We start from the raw sequence: 14,150 nt of genomic DNA, 5'->3' as shown, positions 1-14,150 counted from the left end.
GACACCTTTTTGATGCCCCGCCGAGTGTCGTTATAAGCGAAGTTGACTGTACATGTCTTTATCCACATATCAAACATGCATGAAACTTAGCAGAAAAAGTACCGAATTCTGCCAATTTTTCTGCCGGCATAATCCGCTGGTGCCTAGTACTGACCTTTGCGATGAATGATAAGAGATGTTTTTAACGCACTCATCTTCGTCCTCTCGCCGTCTTGACTCTTGGCGTGTGGTGCGGCATGTACAATGTGCATGTACATGTACATGTAGCTGCATTGCAGATAAGTATTACTACTACATGTACTACTACTATTAGTTACATGTACCTGGTTACTGCTTCGTTCTAGTGGTGTCGTGTGCTGACGGCACACGTCGAGCAGTGATTTTACTGATTTTCGGTGGGACTGTACTGTAGCATTGGTGCTGTTCCACAGTGTTGGATTCTCCACATGTCACAGTGACCGTAGAGGCGCAGACGGCACTCATTGACAAAGCCCCGGATCGCCTAGGCAAGTACGAGGCCCGGCAATACGCGGAAACAGGTGACGATTGACGAACCACCTGAAAAAAGCAGGCACGTGACCATCATGACATTAGGGCATCATCGTACAAACTCAGAGTGAGTGCGTCACCACTACGCACTAGCAGTACAAAAACACATTGTCATTGTTGTAGATGCGTCAAGACGGTGTCATGGTGTCGTTGCAAGCAGTTTACAGAGTCTGACTCTGAGTGCAGTGGACTATGAGCATGAGGTCTACAAACAGTACAATCATGTAAATAAAACTGAAAGATTTGTTTTTCAAAGAAGAATTTCGAATGCTGATCTGTTTGCCTTCATGGAGAAGTCATTTTGGAGTGTGGAGTACTGACCTTTGGGATGAATGATGAGAGCTGTTTTTAACGCACTCATCTTCGTCCTCTCCGCCACAATTTCGGCGTGTGGTGCGGCATGTAGCTGCATTGCAGATAACTGCTTCGTTCTAGTAGTGTCGCGTGCTGACGGCAGACGTCGAGCAGTGATTTTACTGATTTTCTGTGGGACTGTAGCAGCATTGGTGCTGTTGGATTCTCCGCTCAGCTTTCTCAACGAAACTCGCCCGCTAGTGAAGCGGGTTGCCAGTCGCGCTAGGACTGGCGAAACCCGTTTGCCTGCGAGCTCTTCCACGAATTCACGCCATGGGCTTAGAGAACCCAGCTCGAAGGTTTCAAACTCCTTAGTTGGCATTGCAGGTGATCCAGCCGCGATTTCGCAAGTTGCACGAAAGTCAACGAGCGCTAGCAGAGAAGTGAGGAGGCATGGGCCTGAGCATGATGTTCGGCAGCTCCGAGACGAAATGGTTAGTCAATAAGTTCCATTCATCTGGAATGTTCAAGCCAACTGCTGTTTACTGCATGTAATGTTACTAGTATCATAAGAAATATTTTTTGTTTCGACCAGTAATTATTTGGCTCATGGTAAATTGAGATATCTAATGATGAACACTGGGGCATTCCTTATCCGTTAGAATTGCACTGAATCTCATCATCATGCCCTAAAATATCTGAGTGCTCCCAGTTGTTATTGTGCAAGATCGTGCACGTCCAACTGATCAAGATAATTATGTGCATATTATTTTACGGAAATTTAATGCACAAGCCCCAGTCGATAAAGAGGGGAGGGGAAGAGACAAAAAAGCACAGACAAATCACGCACACCTAATGACATAGAGCGCAGAAGGTATCCGTGCTGGTGATGTACACCGGACTCCTTCGACCAGTGGTCTGGGCTTCCCTCAATGCTGCACGGGGCGGGGGGGGGGGGGGGGGGGGGGGAAAGTAAGAATATTCTGAATTAATTTAGAAGTCAAGAACTGAACGTAAATTGAATGACAAGGCAAAAATAAGAGTGAGGACCGACAGTGCTATCGGTCGCCTTTCGGTATTTTGAGATATCTCTAGGAACTGCAGTTGCATGTCACTTACCAGCACTCGGTCAGTCATCTGGCCCGCCGGCTATCCAACAGCTCAATGGCAGTTCGTATACTACGTATTTGACGAATACTAGTAGTACAGTAATACCTGCGACCACCCCTTTGGGTCCAGAGAAAGCGGTCTTTAGTGGCAGGTGGGTCCTTAGTTACTGTAAATCATATTATTTTAACGACCCGCAAAGTTAACGATTTTCTGATTTTCGAAGGTTAACGGTTTGAAAAGTTAACGATTTTCTCAGACAGATGCAATAATACTAGGAATGCTCATCAAGAACATTCATTGTTGTCCATCAAAGTATACCTCGATGTCAGGAGAATAAAGAAAATGAAATTTATCCAGCATAAGAGAGTAAAATGTTCATATTAACGATCTCCTGCGGCTTCGTCAAAAATCATCTGAGAGACTTCGGAATTGTTTAAGCCGACTGCTGAGCGTCTCTGCTATCATCTAGATCTTTTGATTATTGAATTCCATTGAGAATTGACTGAGTTACGATCCGTTGAACACGCGCTGCATACCATAATGTGAAATGATCGATTTCAATCGTGCGAGGCCCAAACCATACGACTTTTGCTAACGAATTTTAAAATAACGATAAATCTTTGCTCGTTAACTCGTTAGATTTACTTGTTCGTTACATATTCATGATTTACAGTAGATAGGTTTGCATCGCACTACCATAATATGAGTGTGGGACTGTCCGAGCCTGGCGAAGTGGTCTGTTGTACCGGGCTGGTCGCTAGTCATGGTGGTCTGTTGTACCAGGCTGGTCGCTAGTCACCACGGTGGTCTGTTGTACCAGGCTGGTCGCTAGTCACGGTGGTCTGTTGTACCGGGCTGGTCGCTAGTCACGGTGGTCTGTTGTACCGGGCTGGTCGCTAGTCACGGTGGTCTGTTGTACTGGGCTGGTCGCTAGTCACGGTGGTCTGTTGTACCAGGCTGGTCGCTAGTCATGGTGGTCTGTTGTACCGGGCTGGTCGCTAGTCATGGTGGTCTGTTGTACCGGGCTGGTCGCTAGTCAAGGTGGTCTGTTGTACTGGGCTGGTCGCTAGTCACGGTGGTCTGTTGTACCGGGCTGGTCGCTAGTCACGGTGGTCTGTTGTACCAGGCTGGTCGCTAGTCACGGTGGTCTGTTGTACCAGGCTGGTCGCTAGTCACGGTGGTCTGTTGTACCAGGCTGGTCGCTAGTCACGGTGGTCTGTTGTACCAGGCTGGTCGCTAGTCACGGTGGTCTGTTGTACCAGGCTGGTCGCTAGTCACGGTGGTCTTTAGGTAAAGGTTTTACTTTATCTCAAGTAGATCAGAAGACACTCAGCATCATCAATGTTGATTTAATGCAGCGTTACCTAAAAGCCTGTCACCGCAACTAATTATACCGTAGAATCCCACCAGAGCACCCCTACTTCCGCGACCCTTCTACTGTCGTGGACATGGAAATCCGGTCGCACGTCTAGCGGCCCCAGGGCGCTGGCCATGCAGCCGTGGATAAGCGGCACACACATGCATTTATGCGCTGCAGCGTGCTGGTCGCATCGGATCAACATGACTTGTGCACTGCACGCAGCGTTCTGTACGCGCTGAGGGCGCCGGCCCCGGTCCATCGTCATGTCCGGTACAGTAGTAGGTCCAGGTGGGGAGTAGCGGATGAGCTAGTCACACTTGCCGCAATCAGTAGTACATTAACAAGTACTCACCGTACAACAACTATGTGTGTGTCTCCTACACCGGCCAGAGGTGAAGAGCGGGGAGTCGTACCACCCCCGTCGACACCCAGGGTTTTGTGCGATCTCTGGTCAATAGGGTGCGAACTGGCGTGTACATTTCCAACTGGGTCGAGCACGCGTGTGCAGTGCAGTATATCACACTTTCATACCATGATACAATCAGTATCACTTCCCTGACTATACGTCAGGAAGGGGCATGGGAGAGATGGGGCGCTCTGGCGGGATTTCACGTTACTAGTAACATAGCATAAAACTACACGTAATACCATGCTCAACAGCTCCTTCCGGGTCGATCCCTGAACGCTGAAACCTCTGCATTCGTTTGGTTTCAGTCTTTCCCATGTTTGTGCATAGATCTGCTAACCCCTGCGAATCTCTTTGTGTCTTGTGCCTTCCGCGTTTGTCAGCAAGAAGAAGTGTTTCAGAACAACCACGACACAGGTGCTCTGGACCGGGTGGAGCGCGTGTCGGGACACTGCAGCAAGAATCGCACATTGCTGCTTCTGTACGCCGGCACGGGCATGGTGTCGTTCCCGGTGCGCGGCGAGCGCGAGTTTCTGCAGTACTGCCCGGACCTGTGCGTTGTGTGGGAGAAGACGGACTCGATGAAGTAAGTTTGACTGGCTGGCAAGCACGGACTTTGATGTTCTCAGGTTATCCCACCGTGGGTATCGGAAGGCATTTCAGTGTGGTCAGCCAGCTGACGTACGATGAACTCGTGTGGAGTAAACCCTGCTATAATGTTTCCCAATCGTGTATTTTATAAACTCACGGGGTACCTGTGTCGAAGAGTGGTACGGCTCTTGTCGTAGTGGCCGTATCATGTCTGACACCCATGTGCTTTGATTGTCTCGTTTATAGTAAAGCCAGCTCTTATGCTTATTTCTGCATGGCATTGAGCCCATTTCTCAAGACTAAAGTTTCATACGGCTACTTGCGCATTTGGTTCTTGGAGCACCGTACCCGGCCAAGCTTTGTCTGCTGATCTGGAGATGTAGAATTGCATTCCACATCTCGATAAACATCTTCAAGGGGTTCCCATGAAATGGATAGTGTTCATCACCACTCGTACAGCGGCGAACCTCACTCCTTGTGCAGATTTGGGCACTGTTGAACGATCACTGATATTCTACTCTACCCACACGTCAAGTTGCCACTCATATGTTTAGTGTCCTCACGGACACCTTACAACTCGCACCCCAGCCACGCACCTTGGGTAATATTGAAACACAGGAGTAGGCTGTTTCGCTTTGACGGACGGTTTCATGCGCTGGGCATTCTGATGGATGATGGCCTTGAGAGTCAACCCTAAAGTTACAGCGAAACTGTCCACCGCACTCTGTCGAGCTGCCCCAGCTCACCCTTAGTGTGCATAGGTCATAGTCAGTGCACACTATTTGAATCCTGAAATCCATCTGCATGTGTTTTCATTGTCGCTGCCTGTTCACCCACCCCACAGGTACGATGAAACGGCTGACGTCGTGCAATCCGGCTCACACTACAGCCACGGGCGCAGCAAGCGCAAGAAACAGCTGTCGATGTTCTTCACAATGGAGAGCCCGATGCACTCGGGTCTAGGCAGTGCGGGGGTGATGAACAGCTTCAATCTGAAACGAAGCTACCACCTGGACAGCGATGTGTTTGCTGCCTACATACCGATAGGCGAGAAACACCTGAAAGAGGTCAGTACTTGTAGATGTACTGTAAATATACAAAATTTCGGCGGTGCAAAATTTCGGCTTTTCACGATTTTTGACATTTCGGCGGCGATTTATTTTCGGCGTGGGGTAGAGGGCATGGTATAGTGCGACAGATGCTGCGAAAAATTTCATCGGTGTTTTAATTTAGGCGTTTTGGGTCGGTGCCGAATATAGCCGAAATTAAATAGCTGCCGAAAATTTGTATATTTACAGTACACAACAGAACAACAAGGACAATCAAGGCTTGTTTGCTGCTACTTTAAGTTTCATGCTCACGCAATCATCAGGCAACATGAAGATCGGGTGCCGACCATGCCGGTATATATGCCAGGAGAGAGTGGTATAAAAAGCTGTGTGAGACTGTGGGGGCTAGCGCGGTAGCGGTGGTGTTTTAGGCAGGGGCTGTGTGCAGAGTGTGTGGTTGTTGAAGGCAGGGGCTAGCAGTGCAGTGTTAGCGCAGAGTGTGTGGTTGGTGTGGGCAGGAGGTGGTGAACAATGCGTGTGGATGTTGTAGGCAGGAGGCTGTAGAGCTAGCAGTGTGATAATAGCGCAGTGTAAATGTATATGGCTGGTGTGGGCAGGGTGTTATGAGCAAGGTGTGTGAACGTGAATGGTGTGGGCAGGAGGCTGTGGAGACATGTTTAGGTGACACCATGGTTTTTTAGGAGATACTTGTTCTCGTGTCGGCACTTGGACACCATTTTGGAGCGCTTGTTGAGGCTGGACGGTGACCCTAGCGTGTTCAGGATGTGATACTTTTCTCTGGCACAGAGGGAACACCGCTTTGTGATGTTGGAGTATGCCCGGGCGCGATCTTTTATCCTCCATTCGACTTCGTATTGGGCGTCGGATTTCTTCAGCTTCCAGATGTAGTTGGAGAACTCAGTGCAGCTGGAGTACTTCTCGTATCTTGTTGTAGTCATGTGGTTGGCATGGCGTGACTTGAATGGTGGCGCCGACATACCGGTGTATTCCTTTTTGGTGGGGCCTGACGTTATGGATGCCACATATATCAGCTCCGTCGTTTGGCATTCACCGTTGAGTGGACAAGACGGCTTGTCTCGGCAGTTGCAGAGCTTCTCCGGTTTTTTCGTTTGCGGGCAGAGAACCGCACCATCAAGATAAGCTACAGTTGCATGCCAAATATGGCTGCACGCATCAAAAGCCACAACAAAGCGGTTCATGTTGCCTGATGGTTGCGTGAGCATGAAACTTAAAGTAACAGCGAACAAGCCTTGATTGTCCTTGTTGTTCTGTTGTGTATTACGCTCTGCCTTTGTGGTGTTGAGCACTGTCAGCACTCTGGGTACGTCCTTCGGTATATTTACAGTACCGTATTTTCCCGAAAATAGGCCCCGCTCAAGTATGAAACCCCCCCCCCCCCCCCCCCATTTCTTGGATGATTTTTTTGTGTTCAGAGTGCGGCTTATACTCCGGGAAATACGGTAGAAGAGTGTTTGATGTCATGTCTTTTTTCCCGATTTTGAGCGCTGCGCCTGTGGTGAAATCTGTGCAGGTAGAGGTAGCTGCGGCCATGAGCAAGAACAAGTACTTGTTTCACCAGTACCATTCACGAAATATGCATACTTCTGGTGAATTTTCTTGTATTTGGATATATCTGATACATTGTCTGTTTCTCGGTGAGGACTAAGCTAGCGTTCGTGTCCTGTTCAACTCCTCTGTTCAAACCACTGGCTTCAAAGTCAACATCCGATCTCATGTGCATCTCTGTCTTTCTCTGTTTTTGTCTCTACCACACGAAACACACACACTCTCTGATTGTTTGTCGATCTGTCTGTATGTTTCTCTTCTGCACAAACACATACTCTCCCTCTGTCTCTGTGTGTCTCTTTCTGTGTCGCGCTCTGTGTCTCTCACTCCATCTGGCTCTCTCTCCCGCGCTCTCTCTCTCTCTCTCTCTCTCTCTCTCTCTCTCTCTCTCTTTCTCTCTCTCCCGCTCTCTCTCTCCGTCTCTCACTCTCTCTCTCTATCTCTCTCTCTCTCTCTCTCTCTCTCTCTCTCTCTCTCTCTCTTGTGCGCGCTGTGTATCTCTCCCGTTCTATCCTTTTTCTCTCCTAAACTGTAGGTGGTAGCTCCTCCACCAATGAAGTTTGGAGATAAACTAAAGAATGCGATGGCAGCAATAGTCTCCAACTGTGGTGCGCCAAGTGGACGGAGTGGACTGCTGAGAGAGCTCATTGCTGGCATGGATGTGCACAGCTTTGGCTCATGCCTACACAACAAGGCACTGCCTCGTGACCAGGTAAAGTTCGATACTGACATTGACCAAAATCCACATGCGCCCATACAAACATGGCTACTTGACTGTGTGCACACATGCATGCGTATGCGGGCGTACGCAGTTGGCTCTCGACCTACAGTTGTGCTCGGTGAAATCCGACCAGAAGTGCATATTCAGTGCCCTGAACATACAGTGTCACGGATGCCCAGAAGTGGTTCTAATAAATTTAAAAGGCTAGATGTACACATACACTAGTAAAGTGATGTAATCGGAACTGGTCCAGGGCGCCGGTTTTGCACTTTGGGTCGGATTTCAGTGAGCGCAACTGATAATCACGCGCATACACACACACACATACACCCACACACACACCCACATACACACACACACACACACACATACACACACACACACACACACGTGTGCACAATCACTAACCCTGCCCCATGCCCGACACGAGAGAACCACCGCGCAGATTTGCTGGCTGGATGTCGTACGCCCGCTGATTTTCTCCTATAGAGGTTATGCGATTGAATCGCCAGCTCAGATGCGTTCGCATTCGCAGCATTGCGATGCACTGGCTAAAGTGAGTGTGTCAACTCCCGCTGTAATCAACCGTCACGTTCACTCTCGCTGGATACATAGCGTTCATAAGGGATTCTGATGATTCCCACCATGACATCATCCGCATAGTCTCTATAGCGACGACCGTGGAAAAGATCTGAATGAAGCACACACGCCTTCCTTCCTCCCTTCTTCCACTGCCATGACTGGCTATGTGGCCCCCATAAGGAGCAGACAAGGAGGCGTGTTGTCCACCAGGCGGGGAACGCACGCGCGCACACACACGCACACATACACATACACACACATACATACATACATACATACATACATACACATCACACACATACACACACACACACGTGCGCACACACACACACACACATATTATAGGTCCTAGACCTTGGCATGGGCTATGCACTGTAGTTTTCAGCTGCATCTAGTTCATCTTTTCCCATTGTTGCCAATTGTTGTGTTGCTCGTTTCCTATTCCTATATTCCCCATTCCATTGTGTTTGTGCTTGCAGGCATCTAAAGGAGGCTCGCTGAAGATTGTGCGCACGTACAAGCTGTACTTTGCCGTGGAGAACTCCCTGTGTAAGGACTACGTCACGGAGAAGCTGTGGAGAACGCTGTACCACGGCGCCATTCCGGTCGTCACGTCCTACTCCAACACGCCTAACTACACCAAGTTCACGCCCAACGCGCAGGCCTACATCAACTTGGAGCAGTTTGCGAGGTAGGATTGAGTGCTGTGTGTGTAATCGTCTAGTGCTCTCTATCATGTCGGCAAAAACGATTCGGAATTTCTACATGTTTTGGTCGATTTGCAGTCCAGTCAGAAACCGATGCACCCTATTCAGTCTGGGCATATTGCGTTTAGCGTTAAGCTTTGATTGTGAGCGATTCATTGCTATAAGCGATGTATCACTATGCCCGATACTACATGCACTGTATGCATCTGGGACATCGAGGGACTCAGCGCGCAATCCACAGACACATTCCGTACATGTTACTATGTCAAGTGTTCCTGCCTGACACACAGGTACACAGTACATGTACAGTACAATATTGGAGATTGTATGATCTGACGTTTACGTGAAATAGACACAGTTCTGTCTTTATACAATACCTCTAACACCACTTGAAGCCATTCAAAATGCGACACGACGCATCCCATCACCACGCATGCCTTCTCTCGTCTTCACCTCGCGCAACAAGAAACGCTTATCTACATTGCAGTGTATACCAGGACCAGGATAAGTGTAGACTTTTGTGTGTGTAAATGTGTGTGTGTGTGTGTGTGTATGTGTGTGAATGTGCGTGTGTGTGTGTGTGTGTGTGTGTGTGTTGAAAGGGAACTATGGTCTAGGTGTATGATGTGTGTGTGTGTGAGTGTGTGTGTGTGTGTGTGTGTGTGTGTGTGTGTGTGTATGTGTGTGTATCTGTCACTATCCGTGTGTCTGTGCAGCACACCGGACCTGATTGCGTACCTGAAACGAGTGACGGGTGACGAGCAGCTGTACCGCAAGCACCTGCGTCACCGTTACACACCCTCTGCTCCGGGTGCCGTCACAGAGGAGTACAGGCAAACGTGGGGAGTGCTCGCCGATCGACGACGATGGTGTAAGCTGGCTCGCCGCATGCTTGTGTCGCCCGGTGTTGCGGAGCTAAAGGAGAGAACGCTACATCCTGACTCGTCGTGCGCTCCCACCGGCAGGGTACGCTCATCTCGGGGAACAAAGGAACACAAGCTGAGTGGTAAGACTTAGAGAAGAACTCCATGCCCTCGGCTGCCGATCTCGTTACCAACCCTGCGGTGATACTGGTTGAGTTAAAACCGAATAGTACTTCTGGTGTGACCCGTCCGGGGCACTGGCGAGCAATACCAGCACTTCTGGCTTGAATTAATTACCAACATGGTGCCATCAGTCTGTAACTGGCGTGTCCACTGATCATTACATCACACGCTCGTTCAAATGCTGGTATACGAGGAGACAATACCGGAGCACCGCTACGGGTCAGCCGGCCAGTTTCTACCTAAGAGATTCAATGATGCCGGCATGTTGCATACACTGCATAGGTCAACGCGTGCCGTCGAGACGCTCAGCTCTGAGTTCCGCATCATTAGTTGACGCGTCACTCAGCTGACATGGTTTCACTCAGCTCTACCGTCTCTAACATGCTCTGCCATTCTCGCACTATGCGCTGGCACACTTGATGACAAGGCTTAGAGTTCCTCTTGTCGCTATTCGATTTACTTTCGTGCTTTTCGTAGAACCGTTTTCCTTTTGAGCAGTAAATTTTTGCCATACTCAAATTAGACCAGTTCAAGCTTTCTGTGCTATACATACGAATTCAGAGAATTCCCTATTGATATTTATTACACTATCCGCTAGACTATTTATTTATGTTGAGGAAGCGTCTGCCATACGTGTGAAAGAGGGTCTTGAAATTGTTGAAGATAATCTTGTTCCAGGTGTTTAACTTTCCCAATGATTATCTGTTCGGACTAGGTTAATCAGGCTAAAGTGTGTGCTGCACAACGGCAGAATATCTTTGTGGATATAACTTGTACTGAGACTGATGTCGAGTGAGTGGCCGCAAAAGAGAGGGACGGGTGTGTGTGTGTGGGGGGGGGGGGGGGGGGGGTGCTAGACTCCGAGCCTGCATGGAACTTTTGACTTTTTTTTACTAAGCATACTTTTACCCATCACATCTGGCACGTCTCATAATGAACAATACTAAGAAACGGTTTTCTTGCCCTTGTTCTTCTCGGCACATGTACAGTGCTGGGAACTGAAATCCGACCCCGTGAGCGGTGGGTTCACATTCTTTGCGATGATTTCTTTCGGATTTCAGTTGCCAGCACAGTACATGATTGTGTATGTTTCGGAATAGCAGACAGCAGTATCAGTTACCTGCTGGATCGACATTACGAATGCTTTATGGAATCAAGAACCTAAAGATGACGGACCGTCGGTACGATGGACACCATTTCTTCATAATTATTATGAATACCATTGTGTTTCGAACTGTAGAAAATGCGATTCCTACAAAGATGCACTGGGGTACATGCAATACTGTAGTATCCCGATCTATGAAATCAGAAGAGTACCGGTAGGTCAGTGTCGTGCAATGTTATCGCATGATGGGTGTGTTAGTGGACATTATAGCGGACCTTGTAGTTCCTTGGTCCTGTTTGGTTTCTATAGAGAGTTTACGCTTCACGTCTTTTTTTCTTCAATTTCGAACTTGAGATTTCACGGCCAAACTGGCGCTACTCACAATAGACCAATCCCGAAAAGATTGTCTGGGTTCGTGAAAGGGGGCACGCGTGCAGGCCAGCACGTGTGAAGTGCATCGTTTTGTATTCAGTTTGTGTGTGTCAGCTCATGGCGGAGGAGAGAGAGACTTTTGCTCGCCGAGCTGAAGCTAAAGGATTTGATGGAGTCCTGCCAGCAGCTAGTCAAAGGACCTTCGGTACCTTAGGCAGACCCTGACGGAGTTTGGAGGCCAGCTAGCTCTCGGTGAGGAGAGAAACATTCGCGTGGCGATCGACTCTCCCTAAAAAATACAAGCTACATAGCGCCGACATACTGCAACAGCTACGATTTCAACTAACTTCTCGATCTGCTGCTTCACAAAGTTCAACTATTTACAAGTCCTGACTGTTGTAGTCTGAAGCTGGAGTCTCATCTCCCACCTACAGGTAGCTTTTGGAGCTGATGGATTTCCCGACTTGGACTCCTTCCGCAAACTCTCGCAACAGTACTACAGTGTATGCTGTGTTCCCGCACGCTCGTGTCGACATGTCACCGAATCGCGGAGGCGGAAGAGCTTGACGAACTCCGCTGACTCCAGGTTGGCGAAATACCGCCGTCGTCTTCGTTCTTATCGCTGGAGACATTCTCCCCTTCCAGGACCGGCGCATAGTTGTCGTCCCGGAGGTAGAGACTATGTTGTGTTTCGAAAATAGTTCTTCATCAAGCTCGCGCGAATGATGATTCTCATCATGAACTCGTTCCGACGTTGTGACATGGCGATGGTCTTTGGCGGGGCACTGGCTTGGCGAAAACGCAATCTTCTTGCGCAGTAGAACATTGACCGGCTGCAGATGAGTACAGTCACTTCGTGCTTGGTCCTGTTGGAGGAAACCTGACAGGAAAGAGGCAAGACTCATCGAAGACGAAGCGCTCGCAACAAACAATGGCGCTCGAAATATCTCGTAAGATTTAGGGCCTATCGCTTTGAGCCACAGCGCTCACAGCCTTGCGTACTTCATCAAAGTGAGCTCTACATGTTCGTTGACCTCTTCACACTACACAGAAGAGCGAAACAAGGATTATGTCTTAGCATTTCCACTCCAACAGCAGACCATTACCAGTGCGAGAGAGAAAACTACAAAGGGCTTTGCTTTCTGTCGCATCGTCTCTCTTGCATGCAACTAACGAGAAAACCGTGTACTTCTACCCTCGCATTCACACGCGAACTATCAAACACGTCCTGTGCCGCATGCTGATCAGGTAGTGCCATGTATGTGTTGTACAGTGTACTCTCACATAGTCTCAGTTGACATGCCCCCTTTCGAACCCAGACAATCTTTTCGGGATTGGTCAACGTGACAGAGGGCCAACGCATGGTGAAACCAAGCGATTCAACGCATGTTTTTTTTCTCACGTTCGAATTAGGAAAAAACGTGAAACGTAAACTCTCTAAAAGCGATTCTCACGGAAGCACAAACTTTCGCTCAGCGTCCAATGTATATGTATCGTCTCGAACATCTGCCGTGTACGTATTTATTTATACATGTACATCTCCTGGCTTGCCGTATTAAAAAATTCTTACTTACAAACGCCCTCTCCTTTCAGTGACACGCACGTAACCGCAAACTAGGGGTGTGCGGATAATGAATGCTCGAAAAGGTGGCAGATTCTGCTCGAAAAGCAGTGAAATAATTGGCAGAACCATACAAACCTTAGGCGGGCAATTCCTCGAATTCTGCTCCATTACTTTATCCACATACCAAACATGCATGAAACATACCAGAAAAAGTACCGAATTCTGCCAATTTTTCTGCCGGCATTATCCGCATATGCCTACCGGAAACCAGTATGTGAAACGATATTATACATCCTGACCTGGGCATGGTCTGTGGCTCGGCTGTTATTGCCCTGTCGGACGTAAAGGTACCTGAGACTGACTCTCGACTCAACTCTAATTACGTTTCAGCGTTCACGTTTATCACCTCAGTGAATATCGGAGAGAAACTAGGTGCTTTCGAGGTGGAAGAAGGAAACTTGCTGTCCAGGCCAGAAGGCAGTTCTATGTGTCAGCAGTCCAGAGCAAGCTCGAGTACGCCAGCACATCCTATGTACAATATACACCGTTTCGCCCAAAATGCACCCACAATCTCCGCAGTTCACTCCTCTCTGCCCTGTTCTCCCTTCGCCGTGACTTCACTCACACAGATAGAGTCACCCGAGGCCAAGCCAGTAATGCCCTCTCTTTACCCATTGTGCAAACTCAAGCTGGATACATAATTATCAAAATTTTCATTTCATTCCTTGGTACTGACCGCTTTAACGCGCTCCCCGAATCCCTTCGCACTAATCACATCCCCAATTCCTATTCATTTTGCCAGGAACTTAATTTAAATTGACACATTCGCTCATCTTGGGCACCCTGGACGAAGACCTTAGACGTGACACATTCATTCATCTGGGGCACCCTCAAAGAAGACCTTAGGGTCTGCTGGGCACGCTAAAGATGATAAAATAGAATACAAAATTGACGAAGTAGGCTATCTTCAGCAAGGGGATGGTGACGGATGGCTAATCCAGAATCAAATCTCTTTCGGAAATATTCCACACCATACACGTACAGGTGTAGGCTTGAACTGCGGCACTGGTTGTACACTGGCTGATCTGTTGGTCTTTTAGAAGATTG

General features: G+C 48.5%; 1 protein-coding gene across 1 annotated transcript; it reads left to right on the top strand.

Annotated features, from left to right (window-relative positions):
* The first annotated feature begins 736 nt into the window (after positions 1-736).
* Positions 737-10,788, top strand: LOC135819584 (alpha-(1,3)-fucosyltransferase 11-like). The gene is made up of 6 exons (XM_065332818.1): positions 737-1,337; positions 4,103-4,305; positions 5,155-5,377; positions 7,482-7,658; positions 8,729-8,940; positions 9,673-10,788. Exons 1-6 carry the CDS (start codon positions 882-884, stop codon positions 9,971-9,973), a joined length of 1,572 nt encoding a protein of 523 aa, XP_065188890.1. The 5' UTR covers positions 737-881; the 3' UTR covers positions 9,974-10,788.
* The last annotated feature ends 3,362 nt before the right edge of the window (positions 10,789-14,150 follow it).

This window comes from Sycon ciliatum, chromosome 6, assembly GCF_964019385.1.
Source record: "Sycon ciliatum chromosome 6, ocSycCili1.1, whole genome shotgun sequence".
Classification (NCBI taxonomy): Eukaryota; Metazoa; Porifera; class Calcarea; order Leucosolenida; family Sycettidae; genus Sycon; species Sycon ciliatum.
This window is presented reverse-complemented; position numbering and strand designations above follow the sequence as displayed.

Coding starts and splice junctions, on each gene's coding strand:
- LOC135819584 (XM_065332818.1), top strand. CDS start 882: ATGATGAGAGCTGTTTTTAACGCACTCATCTTCGTCCTCTCCGCCACA. Junction 5,378..7,481: donor GCGAGAAACACCTGAAAGAG/GTCAGTACTTGT, acceptor CCTAAACTGTAG/GTGGTAGCTCCTCCACCAAT. Junction 8,941..9,672: donor AACTTGGAGCAGTTTGCGAG/GTAGGATTGAGT, acceptor GTGTCTGTGCAG/CACACCGGACCTGATTGCGT.